The 17,500-nt window shown below is 42.3% G+C and overlaps 1 protein-coding gene across 1 annotated transcript in view; it reads right to left on the bottom strand.

Moving 5' to 3' along the window:
- LOC134102367 (adhesion G-protein coupled receptor D2) overlaps window positions 1-17,500 on the bottom strand; it is a 68,138-nt gene that overhangs the window by 34,710 nt on the left and 15,928 nt on the right. The window contains exons 13-14 of the mRNA XM_062556452.1: window positions 4,592-4,633; window positions 364-417 (exon numbers count right to left, since the gene is read on the bottom strand). Of these exons, the coding sequence (XP_062412436.1) occupies window positions 364-417; window positions 4,592-4,633 (96 nt within the window). The remainder of the gene's footprint in view (window positions 1-363; window positions 418-4,591; window positions 4,634-17,500) is intronic.

The following is a 17,500-nucleotide window of genomic DNA, read 5'->3' as shown; positions in this document are numbered from 1 at the left end:
TGTTTAAAGAGGGGGAGGTGGAGGGGGAGAGGGGGGAGAGGTGAGCCGGGTCTAGAGGAAAATAACAAAGGTGTATATTTGATCTACAAGGGCAGCTCATACAGAACGTCCAGTAGACTGCTCAACAAAACCGTTCCGTCACACACAAACTCTCTCTCTCCCTCCCTCCATCTCTCTCTCTCTCTCTCTCTCACACACACACACACACACACACACACACACACACACACACACACACACACTCAGACCAGATATTACATGCTGTTGTCCAGACACATCACCGCCTTACTGCAATGTGTCAGGGTGAACTCTGTAAGGCACCAAAAAATATATATGTACATGACAAGTACACAAATAACTCACAGAGAAGTTGAGGGCCTTTCTTCTCTCCTTGATTCGGTTGACTGTGCTGCGGACCTGTGAGAAAGGAGGGGAGAGAGGGGAGAGGAACACTTAGCACCCCCACACATCCCTGCACACATGTAGCATCAAGCAAGGCATGAAATTTAAAATAAAGAAGGGGATATTGGGAAACAAAAATAGCCCTCCACACCCCACTCACTCTGCCATCACCCCAAATTGCTGTTAAGTCATCATCCGCCTCGAAAAAGGGGTTGAGGTGTGTGGTTTGCGCACAAAGTGTGTGTGTGTGTGTGTGTGTGTGTGTGTGTGTGTGTGTGTGTGCGTGTGTTTGCAAAGCTGAAACGTATCAGTTTGTCAAAGCTAATGGGAGCTGAAAGTGACACATAGGCTGGGCAAACTAAGGAGACTACTTTAAGCTATCATCTGTCACCCCACGCCGAACCCCCAGAAATGAAGCTATTGAGAACAACAGGGAGAGAGAGAGAGAGAGAGAGAGAGAGAGAGAGAGAGAGAGAGAGAGAGAGAGAGAGAGAGAGAGAGAGCAAGTGAGAGAGAGATGGAGGGGGGGAAAAAAGGCCGCCCTTGCAGAACAGATTGCATCTGTGGCCCCTGCTAAGGTAAAGCACTCAGAGCTGCGCTCTGCGCTCGTGTGGTGACAGACTATAGAGTCGCTTGGTCTCCCCAGGATCCATTTATAACACACAGAGGAGCATCTTCCTTCTTTTCACGGTAGCAGGAGAATGAGGGAGGGGGGGGGGGCATATCGCTATATGAACGCACATCTTATTTTTAAGCTCAACGAATACAGAAAATGAAAATGGATATAATGTTGAACACCATCTAAGATGTTGAAGAGATAAAGAGTGAGCATGTGCATTCAACGTGCCCAGTTAGTAACACTCACACAAAGCTTTGTAATACTCTTCTCCTCTATTTGTACTTTATAAATGTACCCCAAGAATACTAATTTAACAAATGACACTGTTAAATTTGTTTCAATTACACAAATCTGTAGTTGGTACAAATATTTGTATTATTCTATTCTCTGTATTTAAAAAAAAAAAAAAAAAAAATATTATAGTTTTGGCCTCCTTGGCTTACAAAGCATAAGGAGAGCTTTGTGGTTTATAATGTGAAAAGTTGCATATAATTACATTAAGTTGCACTAATAACATTTATATTACAAAATAAAAAAAAGTTGTGCTTCTTCCCCTGGGCCTGTGATCATCTCCCTCCCCTATTGAACATCTGTCAGTGCACCCCAGCACAGCCAGTAGCATCCAGACCTCCCTTCCTGACCCGGCCTGTGCTGTAACGCGCTGTACAGCGCACCGGCAGCCCCTCCCCGCATGTTAGCAAACATGCATTATGTCTCATGGCTTCATTAAGTGCCGCCACCATCGTAAATTATGCCACAGTGTGCAAATGTACGCACACACACACACACACACACACACACATAAGCATGTTTTGCATAGACACAGTCACTGTGGCAACATAATGAAGAGAGCCACGCACGCTCTGACAGGGGCACACGGAGTGGAGCGAGGTGTCAAAATAAATTCATAAATACATAAACGTTAAGCAGCCGGGTCGTATTTAACAAATGTGACTGCGCGCCGGCGTCGCTTCATTCAAATGAAGGCTAAATGACACGCGGCGTTAAACTCATCCGGGCTAAGGAAATAAAGTGGGCGGTTTGTTTTCACCAGACGCAGATTTAAATGGGTCTGTTGAGCGGACTCGGGTTTGTTTGCATTGCTCCACCTCGCTCAAGGTTTTGGGGATGGGAATACAATCTTAGCCTTTCTGTGCGCAGATGAAAAAAAGAAGAACATCATTTCCATATGAAAGCCTATCCCTGCACCTGTGGACATCCTTGTAATATGGACAGAAGAACAGAGGAATGGTCATCAAAGCAGAAGATAAAGAGAATGACCAGTGAGGCAGTCTAATTGAAATAAATAATTCACCTTCCCTGTCTTGTAATTGTATAAGAAATAATGGGTCAAGAAAAAGCACATTTCAAATACCTTACAAAATAATTAAGGCTCATAAACAAATCAACCAAGTGTCCACTGAGTGTAATTAAAAAACAGAGTACACATACAAGGTTATGATACTGTATTCTTAATTAATTGCACAAAAGTTTTCACTTTTTAAGGAACGGACATTTGTATGAATAGCCGCACCCAGCTATATACTGTAAGATTCTTAAATTTAAAGGTTGTGTCAAATGACATATGAGTGCACTTCAGTTGGAAATGTAAAATACAGACTTTCTCCGGCTGAGAGTAGTTTTAACAATTACATATGAAACCAAACAGCCTTCCGATTTCAGTGAATAGATACAGATAATAAAGGCAACTTGAACTTGATCCTCCAGTGCTATTTACACTATGAGATCATTACATCTTTTAAAAACCTATTGACACGAAAGGACTTCCTCTCTCTCTCTTTCGCTGCGCATGTGTGTGTGTGTGTGTGTGTGTGTGCTCTTTTGCATGTGTTAATCAAACAAGCAATGAATAAAATAAATAAGATGAGACAGAGCAGAGTTTCTCTCTTTGCCCTTTCTTTTCCGTTCCCTAATTATTTGATTTCAGTACGGTGAAACTTTGATCATCCGTACAGCTTCTCGCAATTTTTCTATTAAAGAAGAATTTCCTTTCAGTGTCAGGAGGTGAAACTTAATCTGCTAGTGTTTTTTGTCACACTATAAACTAAACTGGGGGGAAAAAAGAAAGCAAAGAGGGGGGGAAACATACTCAGCCCATGCACTAGGGGGGAAAAAAGCGCCAAAGATTATTACGTTTAAAATTATAAAAGCCTCTTTTGAAAAGCATAAAGTGTACATGGGCTGCTCACAAATTATGAAGACCCCTGGGTCAAGGAGAACCTGGAGTAGGAAAATGGATTCCCGAGCACTAAAACGGCGACTTAAGCAAGAATGCAGCCGTGATTTATCTTACAATGCACAGAGGTCAGGTGTTGTGCCCCCGCAGTGTCTATGCAGTGCAGTGACTCAGGGACACCACTTCACATTGCTTTTGTGGAGCGGTGGAAAAAAGAAAACAAATTAAAGAAAAAAAGGGAGGGGGGGGGGCAACGAGGAGGGATGCGGAAGAGCAGCAAAATGGTGCGCTAAACGTAACTGAGGTGGTGAGACATTTGGCAAAGAGGTTCGGTACACACTGCTCTGTGCCCAGCGTGTGCATAACCTTGCCAACTGCTCACAGCTCACACAAGCAGAGAGGCTTGGGGGGTGGCTCTTTTAATACCAGCACCATCTGAGGTGCTGACATGTTTGTGAGAGACAATCATGAGTATCTCATGAATGTTAAAGAAAAGAATCTGTCACATTAGCACTGAAAACTGGATTAAGCTCTCCTGATGTTTACTTGCTCTGACCTGACTCACAAATATTTCAGAAAACTACTGATACTGTAAAAGTGTAGAAACATACCACATAAACTATATGTCTCGCTTCGGCTCTACTTAAGGCCCCCTGAATTGCACAGTTATTCATATTTAGGCAGTACCAGTTTACATTTGAATAAAAAGGAGGCCATTTTTTATGTTGACTGATTTTGTTCTCTGGTGATCCTCATCCATTAAAGCCTCTAAAAAATTCACCATCTATTTCCCCCACTCCAAAACAGAATCTAAATGGTAATAACTAGCCATTTCAATATCATATGCTCACTTTTCCAGCACAGCAGTGCCACACACATTTTTTCCTCTGGCTATTTATTCTTTTCCTAAAGCGGACGCTCAGACCAGGGATGCTGTAGAGGGCCTGCAGAGCCCTAATGTCAGAATGTTAAATGGAGGACCATGAGTTTAAAAACTTAAAGAGGCAGTGAAATATTAGCCAATGTGGGTGAGGAATGACTAGCCCTTTATCCCAGGGTGTCAGAGCTTAATGGCGAGTCTGGATGCATATAAGTTAGCCCAAGCATGAAGGGCAGCAGGACGCTCAAGCGAGGAAGAGACGCTCTCTCTCTCTCTCTCTCTCTCTCTCTCTCTCTCTCTAGTGCGCCTCCTTCATCCACTACCCCCACCCCTGTTCTCTAGCTCCCCCATACCTTCTCTTTCACTCCCTCATTCCCTTGCCTGAGCTGCGGTGCGTGGGGGGGTGATGGGAGGGGGGGTGGGGGTGGCGATCAGAAACTTGTCATTTCTCTCGTTCACTCACTCTGTCAGCCTTGAGTCAGTGGAGACTCACCTCTGTGTTGTAGACCCCATAGATCAAGAAGATGAAGAGACCCTACAAAAAGAGACAGAGAGAGCGAAAGAAAGATAGAGAGAGAGAAAGAGAATAAGAAGAATGAAGATTAAAAGAAAGAAAATGCTTTTGGCAACTGTAAGTGACAAAGGAATGCAAACAGTCTTCATGGAAAGAAAGAAAAAAAAACAACAAACGAAAAATCTAAAATCTCCTAAAAACTTTTACACATAAGCAGCCTCTATTCAGTGAAAAGACACACACACACACACACACACATACACACACAGACACACACACACACACACACACACACACACACACACACACACACACACACTGAACACAAACAGCCACATTTCTGCAGTCCTTGTTGGAATAAAGGGAGCGAACGGCTCCAAATCACTTTTGAAACTGGAGTACCCCAGCTAAAGCATTGCGTGTGCCCAGGCACACTGCTCATCCTCCAAACCCAATCAAAGGCCTCAACCCTCTCAAGGTCTTCCCAAGTCTTTCATGCTGCACAAATATTTCAGGTTTGAGAGCCCTCTTCCGACATTTGTTTCCCTATGGAGACTGAGGACATGTAGGTGGAGAACAAACCAAGAGGGAGACTGCTAATCGAGATTAATCCACAGAAAAAAAGACAGAGAATAATGGAGGGTGCAGATGGATAAAGAAAGACATTTCAGACGAGCAAAAAACTGTGGCCTGTGCCAGGTTAGAGCTAGAATGGAATGCCCTTGGATGCACAAAAGGGTGCACATCTGATGACAAAAAGTAGCCATTTTTCCTATTATTCCTCGTCGTTGACATAATGGAGTCTGCAAGCTGAGCATTCGCAATGATCAGTAATGGTAATTCCTTCAATTCAAGAAGACTTATAGAAAGGACAGTGGACAAAAGACATCTTTGGAGTGAAGCTCTGGACACAGAACAAAAAAAAAAAAACAAGACAAAAAAGACTAACCTAACTTCTCCTCCATGCTGAGCAATTTAACTCAAGGCCAAAGTCGCATGCACCGACATGGGTCACGTGACCAATGCAAGTGTGCATGATCTCACCTAGTTAGGAAGCACACTTTTTTTTTGTTCATTTCAATTCATATCGCTCAGCTCTGATGGCAACTTTGATGGGGGGCGACACGGCTCACGCCATCCATCAAGCAAGAGTTTGGAACATCCAATTTGCCAGTGCGAAATCTCGATGCATCACCATTGACAACATGATTTGGTGGCCCAGTCAGGGTGTCAGACAGGCCTCCAGGAGACAACACCTCTCCCCCAGTGCCTGCCAAACTCCTCCGATCTCTCAGGGTGTCCCCGGAGACCGGCCTGCTGCGGAGGCGACTGCGAGGGACTGTGTCAGGCCGTGTCCCATTTATCACCGAATGATACAAACAAAAAAGTACCTGACCCTTGTAACAACACAATACAACTCATGTGCTGTGAAAAGGAAAGGGCTGTATGGTGAGTGAGGTTGTAGAAGCTTTTAATATTGCTATTTTCTTTAGAGGTACATCAGAGCCCAGAGGGTGATACAATTTGTGTGAGGATCATTGTTGCCATCTGAGAAATGCCTTGTGGCACATAAAGCTGGTATCTCACAATTGGTATCAATACCCAGAGACAGTGGGTGGTAATTTGCAATATATAACCCATTGTTTTGCATTAGATTTGCAATTTCCTACTTAGTGCCTCAAATTAATTATCATGTTTTTGATCATCTCTCTCATTTGTAATTAATCTTTTGTTCTATTGTGAACAAAGTGGGAAAACATAAGTACATTAAGAAAAATGATCAATTACAATATAATTGAGTTAAAAATAAATTGCATCAAAAACAATGATGATGGGTTGTTTAAAATGTTAATACATTAATTTTCAGCGAAAAACAAACATATAAAAATGGAGCATATTATTTAAATGCACTGTGTTTCTCTGAACACACTATTCTTTCTTTTGAACTCCGAACAAAAATGATAGAAATTTATGCAAGGGGATCGGCACAGCTGCTTTCAAAGTATTGCGATACATCAAACAAAATGCATAAATTAATTACAGCATAAACTAATTAGGAAACAATTGTATGTTTAAAAAGTTAAAGCCAGTAAACATTGCGCTCCACAAACATACCCCACCCTGGAGAACACAATGGGTTGCAGTCGAGCTGAGAAACCATATTCATTAAAATAAACAGGAGCAAGCGCACCAGAAAAACAGGCAGTCAGTGGCTACATATTACCCTTCATAAACCCAAATAGATGAGGTCAAAAAAGATTCAGTCCATAAATTCAAAAGGATATTATTAGCAGTAATAATAAACACCATTTCTAAAATCAATGTTTAAAAACGTCCTTATAATTCTGCGAACTTCACAACAAGGAGCACTGATCACCGCAACAAAGACAGATGTTCAGCATTTATTCCGCCTTTCACACATACATTATTGCAGAAAAAATAAAACCAAAAGTACAATAAAGCTTTTAGCAGAGACGACTCAAGCATGTCAGCCCTCCCTCCTCAGCCATGGCGGCTCCACACACCCCTTGCCTCCTATGTTGAGCCCAGATAAATTCTTTCCAAATTTGAGACCATATATCAGGGCAGCATTTACTGCTGCTCCTGACGATTGAGAGTGAATGCGATGTACACTACAATGAGTAAGGGCCCTAGGTCCTCATTACCTTGTGACAAGACCCAGAAATGCGCTTTGGCTTTTCATTTAAGACCTTCTTGGCCCCCGTTTAAGAATGTGTTCCCTCATGCTTTTACTTACTTTGCCTACTCTAACCCCCGAGCTCTAGATAATAAATGATTATAAATTTTCACAGATGACCACATCTTCTACCCTTACCCCCACTCCTTGCAAGCCTATCCTCCTCCGCCCCTTAATGTGCAAAGTTAGACAGCCTGCAGGTAAAAATCCTCACAAACCTTTTTATTTATGACGTTGTCCTTGGTAACAGAAATTTCAATGTACTGAAATGAAAACTATGATTAAGGGGACACAGTGTGTAGGCAACAGTGGGGGCTTGCGCTCTATTTTTGCCGGGTGTATATATATCGCTTCGTGACACCAGCCCTGCGCCAAATGGACCTGACCAGATGGGTGACAGGGATGGAAGGTTAGGGTGGGTGCGAAGGAGAGAAGCATGTCCATTTATGCGTCTATCTCTGTCCGTTTGTCTGTCTGCCTGTGAATATCTACTCTTGTATTTATTTCCCAGATATAAACTAAAGTTGGCAATCAATTCTTGTTTTCATGCAGCTGTTCAGTGTCTTTAAATACGATACGTTGTCAGTTTAGTGGCTATCTCACTATTCTGTTCGGTACATTGTGGTACATCACACTTCCCTGTGATGAGAGAAGGTTGCTGAAAAGTGTAACAACAACAAAGGCGCCCTTTCAGTTTACTCAGCTCTTAATTGCTCAGTGTGTTGATTTGGATGACATCACTTGAGTCACTGGGTGCCGGCACTTATGACAGTAATTTCAAACAGCAGTTGAAGGTTAGGTTAAGAGTGTAACACACACATACTTTCTCTCTCTCTCTCTCTCTCTCACACACACACACACACACACAAATATCACCGTTTACCAGATGACTAGAAGCATCTGCAATCTAAAGAGGGTCTGTTTACTCCAAGTATTATGTGTGTGTGTGTGTGTGTGTGTGTGTGTGTGTGTGTGTGTGTGTGTGTGTGTGTGTGTGTGTGTGTGTGTGTGTGTGTGTGTGTGTGTGTGTGTGAGAGAGAGAGAGAGAGAGAGAGAGAGAGAGAGTAAAATTGTATGCTCCAGTTTAGCCAGTCCAGGATGTTTATCTGATTGCACATCTGATTTAAACTTGCAACTTGACGCATCTCTGACCTTCTGACACAATTTTTGGACACTTTCGAACACAACTGGTGCAAGTCAAAATGATACCATGTTTATAGCACTGAAGAAACATTTGCTTTGACCTCCTCTGAGGTCTAAATGTGAAGGATGTCATCATTTGTGCATACTACTGTAATCACCACAATCGTAATTCCTTACAGTACATGTTCAAAGGACATTGTAACTGAACTTTTAGTGATAGCTATGTGACTTCAATGAATGTCAAAGCTGAAATCCGTGCACTAACACAGCCATGCAACAATTTCAAGTTTGTAAATGATGTCGATAATAAATAATGATTTAAAACACTATTCAAACTCATTTCAGATTATGCTATATACACTGAATTTGTAATGTGTTTTTGCAGTGTTTCAAAATGACCTGATAATCACTTAGATACACAAGAAACAGAGGAGCCAAATAAAACAGCTTGTTTTCTAACCACTCTAGTTGTTGAAATACAAGGAATAAAAGCAGTAAGAGCTTGGAGAGTTGGATGTACAAGTCTACAACTAGAAATATTTTCAACCTGAGTCTTGGGAACATAATAAGCATAATAAAAATCCACTGTTTACAATGCTGTTGTGCTATCAAAAGGATTTTCAAGGTCACACAATTTGTAAAGAGTTTTGTTTGTGTTTCTGAGTGCATTTGTGTGTGTGTGTGTGTGTGTGTGTGTGTGTGTGTGTGTGTGTGTGTGTGTGTGTGTGTGTGTGTGTGTGTGTGTGTGTGTATGTGTGTGTGTGTGTGTATATGTGTGTGTCTGTGAGTATGTGTGTGTGTGTGTGTGTGTGTGTGTGTGTGTGTGTGTGTGTGTGGTAGGTATGCCTGTGTGTGTGTGTGTGTATCTGTGCATGTCTGTGTGCTTGCGTTAAAGTGTGTGCGCATATGTGTGCATTTGCACCTCTGTGTGCAGGCTTAAAAGCATGCTTCACATCAATAGCTCTATACTAACAAATACACAAAAGTGAAAGAAACTGAAAGTTTCTCCCAAAATCACATTACACCAACCAAGCGCCCGCCTGAATCAATCCAGATCTAGCTGTGAGGAGCAGCACAGCACAGTGCTGTGCAGCGGGAGAGCTCCCTGGTCTGGGTGTGGGAGTGAGCAGCACAGGCAGGCACAAGGCAGCAGGCATATGGCAGTAATTATGGATATAAGAGACAAAGAGGTTAAAATGCCCACGTTTGGGGAGGAGGGAAAAAAAGTTCACACTTTTTCTAAGAGACCTGCTAATGTCTCTGACCCTTCCACATGAAAACAGTTTAATTAACTTGTATACACAACTTTCACTTTAACCGCTCACAGCCCTTCAAATAAATCTGGATGTCAGTTTCAGCCTCTCGGTTGATGCATCCCAGGACCCTCAAATTATATCAAATTTTGTAACAGGTCCAGCTGGTTATACTACAGAACCTCTGTTAGAACCCAAGGCAAGCTCGCCCCGCCAGGAATGCTTTCACAAAATCATACATGGCTCCAGAAACCTTTCCAGATGAACCTGGGTGGAACACAACTCTATATCTAGAACTATCTGCACACTCACAAAGAGTCAGTCCTAACTAAATTGAAGAGCAAAGGGAATTCAAAATAGGTAAATGGAAAGGGAAAATTAATGGGTTATCAGAGGTGAACTGATTGCTAATAAATAGCAACATATCCAGACACTGACACGGTTCTCCCTGACTCGCTGTCTTGGATCCCTGTCGGACATTTAATACTCACCAACAGCTAAACTTGGCATACACTATTCGAAAACGCAGATCCCTGTTGAGACACAAACTGGCAATTGTGCCTTCACCCTTGTGGAAGCCTTTGCCAAATCACTCTTATAGCAACGTAATGGAAATTATACACTAACTTGATTTCGTTTTTAGGCTGGGAGCCATATTAAATATGCCGTCACAATTTGTAACAGTTGCCATTGCAATTATAGCACCAAACATAACATCATGGTTTAGTTTTAATCTATCAACACAGTGCCAGTTGGAGCGATGGGGCAAGCATCCAACAATCCAAACTCCAAATGTCATACTTGCAGTTGATGGTTCTCTTTACAGACGAGTGTTTAAATAAAACCTTTTCTAACACAATGTAAGACTGACTTTTTGTGTGACAGCGCATACACACCAACATACACAAACTAAGAAGTGTCTGTAGGGTTCTGAAATTGGCTTGGAACACCTTAACCTGAATTCACATGCGTATACTGTACACAAGATACATATGGCTAGAGGCACATAGATGGAACAGTATCTGTGTGGGAATACACAAATGCATCCGTCTGTGTATGAGTGTTCACATGTGTGTGTGGATGTGTGTGTGTGTGCGTGTGTGTGTGTGTGTGTGTGTGTGTGTGTGTGTGTGTGTGTGTTTGTGTGCACGAGTGTGTGTGTGTGTGTGTGGGTGGGTGGGAGTGTTTGGTCTGAGACTTCATTTGTTTATACGTGTTTATGCATGAATGCATGTGTGTGCATGCATGCCTAAGTGTGTCTTCAGCATACCTTTGTACATGTGCATGTGTCTCTGTGTGGGAGCTCAGTGTGTGTGTGTGTGTGTGTGTGTGTGTGTGTGTGTGTGTGTGTGTGTGTGTGTGTGTGTCTGTGTGCAGTGCCTGGGCGTGTGTACAGCCCTATGGGCCACCCAGTCCTTCTCAGTCAGGGGGTTGCTACACACTGGGCCAGCCCCGTTTGTGATCAGTCAGAGGCGGAGCGAGAGTTATTAGGTTAGCCCTGAAACCCCTACTTAATATAGGGGCCAGCAGTGATAGCTAACAGAGCCTGGCAGAGGTGACAGCTTTTGGACCTGCATGAGGAAATCCAATTGAAAAGCAGCCAAGAGGAACAACAAGCGCGAAACAGATGTTCCCTGCTACCACAGGCGCAACGGTGTATACAATGGCAACAAAAAAAAAGAAGTCCACAAATTTGACAAATATAAAAAATAGAAACAAATTACATCCTATGGTCATTGCCTTTATATGCAGTAACGCTTTATGAAAAGTCCATATATTCTATTATATGAGAGTATAATTTTTTTTGAGGAATATATTCCTAAATTGTACTGTTTTTGTGTCAGTCCAACATCGAAGTGAAGATAATGAAAGAATGCAGAAGATTATACTAAGCAAAAAAAGTAGACTGTCCAAATAAAATGAAGCAAAATTACATGTTTTGGATGGTGTGATATAGTTCAAGATCCGACCAATAACATTCTACGTAATTCAAAAAAAAAAAAAAAACAGAGTAAAAAATAATACTTGATTTTAGAAACGCTCCACTGTATCAGCCAACACACTGCTGTCTGTGAAAGACATTCTAATGAAACTGTGTTTCTGCACATTTTCCCCTAAACTCTGAATGCATGTGTAGAGATATCCTGAGTAGCAGAAGTGATACAAAGGGCTACACCTCTCTCTCACAGAGTAGTAGAGCACTAGCCCTGGCTGCTCATGATCAGAGCTAAGTGTGAGCAGAACTGAGGCTTTAACACCAGCAGCTGCTGCTAGGCTGTCTAGGCTCTGGGAGTCTGCACATTTTTCCCTGCATCAGTGGAAACTATGTAATTAGTATATGCCAGAAGATTGGCGGAGGGGTCTCATGGATTTTGACAAGGGGCCACTCAGAAATGTGCGCTGGATACCTAAGTATTTTTAATTAAACAGGGTTTTGGCACATCTACTGCATTTTCCTTCCCAGTTCAAAGCGCTCGGTCCTGACCCATGTGTTAAAAGTTTGTATCAGTTTTCCGCACGTATGTTTGACTTGGCGCCTATGGCCTGCGACCCAGAGAAATTGTCTTGTTTAAAAGCCGGTTTGTTTACAGTTTTAGTCTTCTTCTGGGATACATTTTTTCAGTCTGCATATGCGTACCATGATTTTTTGGTTTATGGTTACTTGTCTGGTTTCCTGCCTGTACTGATGTGAGTGTGTGAAGTTTGCCCAATTATATCCCTACATGAGAACCAACAAGCAATGAAAAACTGCGAAAATCGGCCATCACTCAAAAACTTGTCAGTGGGGTGAGCTGCTGTGCTAAAGAGCTGCTGTTAACGAAAATCAGAAGATTTTTTTTTTTCTCAGAAAGAAATTCCTTGCTGTGTGGTAGGATTTGGATAAAATGCACACATCTGAGAGGGCTGTCATGTTCATTTGAATGTTTAGATTGATTTGAACAGCAATGGTGAATCAATAAACACGTTTTAAAGCATTTAGCATGGGCTTTTTCAGAATGTGTTAGCATTCTAAATTATAGTTTCATTAAAAATCTAAAATCTGAATCACTAATTGAATTGAATTGAACTGAATTAAAACAACAACATGCCCATAGAAAGCACATATCTACATTAAAAATCTAAAATCTGAATCACTAATTGAATTGAATTGAACTGATTAAAACAACAACATGCCCATAGAAAGCACATATCTACTTTTAGTCTCATGAGTTTGATTTAAATATGGAGCTAAAATAAAAACAAAAATCATGAAAAAAAAGATGTTTCGGGTGGAGTTGTTGAAATGCGTCCCCATAACAGCCTGGAGATGTGCGTGACATCCCCGCGGGTGGCTCTTGGGGTAAGGGGTTAATGGCGCCATCCGAGCGCCACACATGGTAGAGGAGCTTTGTGGGAGTATTCATCATTATAAAGCAGGAGTCTGTGCGACTGTCACATGCAATCACAGTTTACTACGGATCGCAGGACTTCAAAGTGAAAATGAATGGTAGTTCATAGACATGAAGACTTCATATATCTTAGTTTTGAACACACGTTCACTCTTGCTCTTTCTCTCTCTCATCCACTCTTTTTTCCTTTTTTGGGCCGTGCATTTTTTTTTTCATCTCCGTCTCTGTTGTGTCACATGGGGCTTACTTGATTCATAGATCAATTTAAACTGAGCTGCGTTGTCAATTTGTAAAATTCCATGAGACACATTTGCATAATATTTCCTCATGTACCACGCTCCCTAAAGATAATGATTACATAATACTTAGATGTAATGAAACGGTCTGCTGGTCCTCAAAGTTAAATGAACCGTAATAATGTCACTACCACTACTCACTTCTCCGCCTCGCACACGAACACGCTGTGTCTTTAATCTACTAATGAGTCCAAATGAGGCGTGCTTTTGACGCACGTGAGACAGCCGGCGTTAAGTCGCTTTAACCCCCCCGATTCCACAGCCCATCTCAAAGGCGTTTGATTGGCACATGCTTTCGCTTAATGAGGATAATTACTAAGAGCAACAAATGCGAGACCACATCTGCTCAGCATAAGCAGCTCTTGGGGCGTCGAGTGCCGATCTGTCAGAATACGACCCCCGTCTTCCCCCCTCCCCTCCTCCTCCAGCTTGCCCCTGTCTAAGACAAACCATTCACCAGCAGCAACACTGGCACCAACCCCAACCCCACCACCTCCACCCACCCCAGTGGACGAGAACCAGATTAATAGAAATCAGCATGTCCCTGTAAACACTCGTTAGGTGGAGAGGCAGGGGGAAATGGCATGGGAGCGGCGGGAGGAGGAAGGTGGGGGGTGAGGGGTGGGGTGTGTGGTGTTGGTGCCCCTCACCTCCTGGTGTGTGACAGCAGCGGTGCGCAGGAAGGGCAAGAGGCCAAGAGGCTGAGCGACATCATCCACTGTTGTTTTCTCCCTCACTGCTGTGTTTACAATACGCCCCTGCCCTGACAAGAGAGCGCACAAGCTGCTCCTGCGCGCCGATTTAAAAAACACACACACAGGACCGGACTTGAACTGATTTTCGGACTATTGTTGACGACATGGTAACGGAGATTTGGCACTGGGGGAGACAGGAAAAGGGGAAGCTGGTCGGAAACTAACTGGAAGTGCGACATTTATCTTCAAAACCTGAGAATTTTGTGTGTCAAATGTGCTCTCTCTGTAACGTATGACCTACTGTACAATTACGACTTTTTCTCAATTTAAAAGGAATAATGACTTACAAAGGGAGGAAATATGAATAATGCATTCTGTATGTGTTTATTTTTGTTTCATTTCCATGCAGAGAACGAATAGCTCACTTGCAAATTGGCATTGGTATTTGACAGCCCTTACAAAATAAGGGAGGCTTTTTTTTCTCCCCTGCCCCACACTGACCCAGTTCTTACTAATTATCAGCAAAGTATACATCAAAGCAGGCCAAACAGTCCACAGCACTTAGATTAAAACAGATCTGAACAGATCTGCCGTTCAGATGAGGCTCTCCTCCACACAACCTGCCCACCCACGGTCTCTCTCTCTACGTGTCTGCGAGGTTGTGACAGTATGAGATGGCAAAGTGCTTGACTTATAAATAGAACGGTCAATGTTCAACAAGTGCAATTTTGGTGTCGGCCATTCCTCCTGACACTCTCCGTGCTGGGAAGAGAAGGAAAAGAGAAGGAGGAGGGAGGGAAAGGGTCGTGTTATCCTAACAGAGGTCACTAAGTCACCCCATACTGGTCATGTGATCCTTTAGCGCCCTGCCAGGTCTTCCTGATGGTTTGCTTTCATATGACACAAGCTATTAGTAAATTGAACTGGCAGGTAATTCTAAAGTAAATAAATGCCTGTGGATTTCAAATAAGAGCAAGTTCTTTGGTGGTGTGCAAATTACAGAAATTCTCCTATCCTTCTGACAGGAAGCACGTTATTCCTGACACCCATTTCCCCAAACCAATATATACTGGACTATTCTTGTTGGCTCAAAGACAATTTACAGTCCATCAAAACTAAACAAAGTATATACCTGTAACGTATACAATACCTTAAAATGCTTTTTTAAAATGAAACCAATGAAGTAAAAGTCACTGGCTTTAAACTATGGAAAGCTGACTTTACAAATGCTGACAAGTAAAACTCCCAATGCTGTGCGGCGACCAATCTTGCAAATATTTTGAAAAGCAAACTCCACTGTACCGAAGACAAACTTAATGACCCTGATACTAAAGAGGAATGGCACAATAGACCAGACCAGCTTTACTTTTGTGTGTGAAATGTCCACAGAGAGACCAGCTTTCTTTGATGCCAAAGGGGATACACATTTTCCTGCCATCTTCAACAATTGGAAATGAAAAACATTTCCCTGGTACTCTGACTGTGAAGGGCAACGGGGACCGACAGACAGAGCCATTTGTATTTTTTTGTTCTGAATGTTGCTGTCCCCTAGGTTGACAGGGGTTCATGCCAGTGGACACCTGTCTGGGAAACCACACTCTTGTTTTGCTTTTGTTGCTGTCTGTGCTGAGTGAATTAAAATAGCCCCTTGCTTCATCTTTCTCTTTCTTTTCTCTCTCTCTCTCTGTCCTTGTGTGTGTGTGAGTGTGTGTGTGTGTGTGGGGGGGGGGGGGCTCAGAAAACACTGAGAAAATGGCACCTTTCCAGGGCGTCCGCACTAGAGATGCCCTGGCATCCACCACTCAACAGCACTGGCTCTTGCGCACATTCCGAATAGAGGAGGGATAAAATAAAAAGTGGCACAGAGAGAAAAAGGCACAAGGGTGGGCAGCACTGAGGATCGGGGGGTGGTGGGGGTGGAGGGTGCAGCCTGGAGAGGGCACTGAAGATGCCACACAGCTGCAACAGCTGAGAGAGCTGTGAGGGAGAGGGCCTGGCCCAGCCTGGCCGGCAGGGTTCTGTCCCACTATTCACACTCATCACACAGACACGCCGGCGTGCCAGACACAGTTAGCCACAACCAGCTGCTGCAGTGTGTGCGTGAGAGGAGTAACCCTCTTTTCCCCTCTATTAGACTGACGGTTCCAGGAATTACCGTTATAATTGTTTTTTTTTTTATCGCACTGTAATATCGTCAGTGACATCTTAACACCACTATTTTTTTTTCTGGATTAACAACGTGTGCAATTTTTCTTCGCATCAAAAACGTGCACTACATCCTTTTCAACTAGATCAGATTTCTATTTTGGCAGGCTTAAGCTAAATATGCCACTCTTGTAAGTGATGCAGCTGTAACTCTCTTGGCTTCAGAGTGATACCTTAGGTGCTGAGACTCTATGCCCTCATTTCAAGGGATTCAGATAATTATATTATCATTTACTATACAAATTAATATATCTGAACCATTGATTGACACCTAGGGCAGAATGTAATAATTATAGAGACCCATTCCCAATTTTTGAAAGGTACCGTTTCTTAAGTTACTTCAGCAATTAGGATAAATGAGATGGTGAATTTATTTACATTAACTGATAAATCTTGTTAAAGTCTTCTCAGATGACTAATTATCAACCAACCACTCTTTTATATCTAACATAAAGTTGATGTATGATATTCAACTTCTACTGATTTATGCAGACTGATGTTAAATGATGTCGAGGAAAATAAGTTGACTGACAATATTCTGAGGTGGCCATGAAATACTTGCATAGTTCAAAAAAAGAATTCAAAAGTTTGCCATAATGTCAGTATAATATATTGTAGCAGTGATACATTTATACTAAGTAAATCATGGTAACTAAGGTCATTCTGGTTCCAGAGGTTGCTTCAGATTGGATTGGAACTAAATATTTATTTTTTCACACAAGCTGAGGAAAAGGAAATAATTAATTTCCAGGAAGCTCAACAGCCAGTCATAAAAAAATAGGCCAATTGATTTTAGCAAACTTTAATAACTTACGGTAAATTAAGGGGAGGAAAAACACTAAGGAACTGAATTGATATTGCCCCCTTGTGGTAGTCATTCAGATGCCCATAAAGACTACATCCGTCACACCAAATGCTAAACACTTAAAACAACTGTAATTAAAGCTCTTAAACATTCATGAGAAAAATCATGAAAACTGATAAATTTTTTCCAAACGCTTTCTCTAGGAACCTTCCAAGAATAACATACTTGATTTGACATCAATTATCTGCTATTCCATTCTGCACCCCCCACCCTCACATACACACACCAACTTTGCACCAATATGCTCAAAGTTATTGATAGTTTTAAATTATGGTCTAATAATCCAGTGGCCAATGCAGAGCCAGGAGGCTATTATCCCACAGTAATGGACAGAGCCAAGCTTT

Source organism: Sardina pilchardus, chromosome 15 (assembly GCF_963854185.1).
Source record: "Sardina pilchardus chromosome 15, fSarPil1.1, whole genome shotgun sequence".
Lineage (NCBI taxonomy): Eukaryota > Metazoa > Chordata > Actinopteri > Clupeiformes > Clupeidae > Sardina > Sardina pilchardus.
This window is presented reverse-complemented; position numbering and strand designations above follow the sequence as displayed.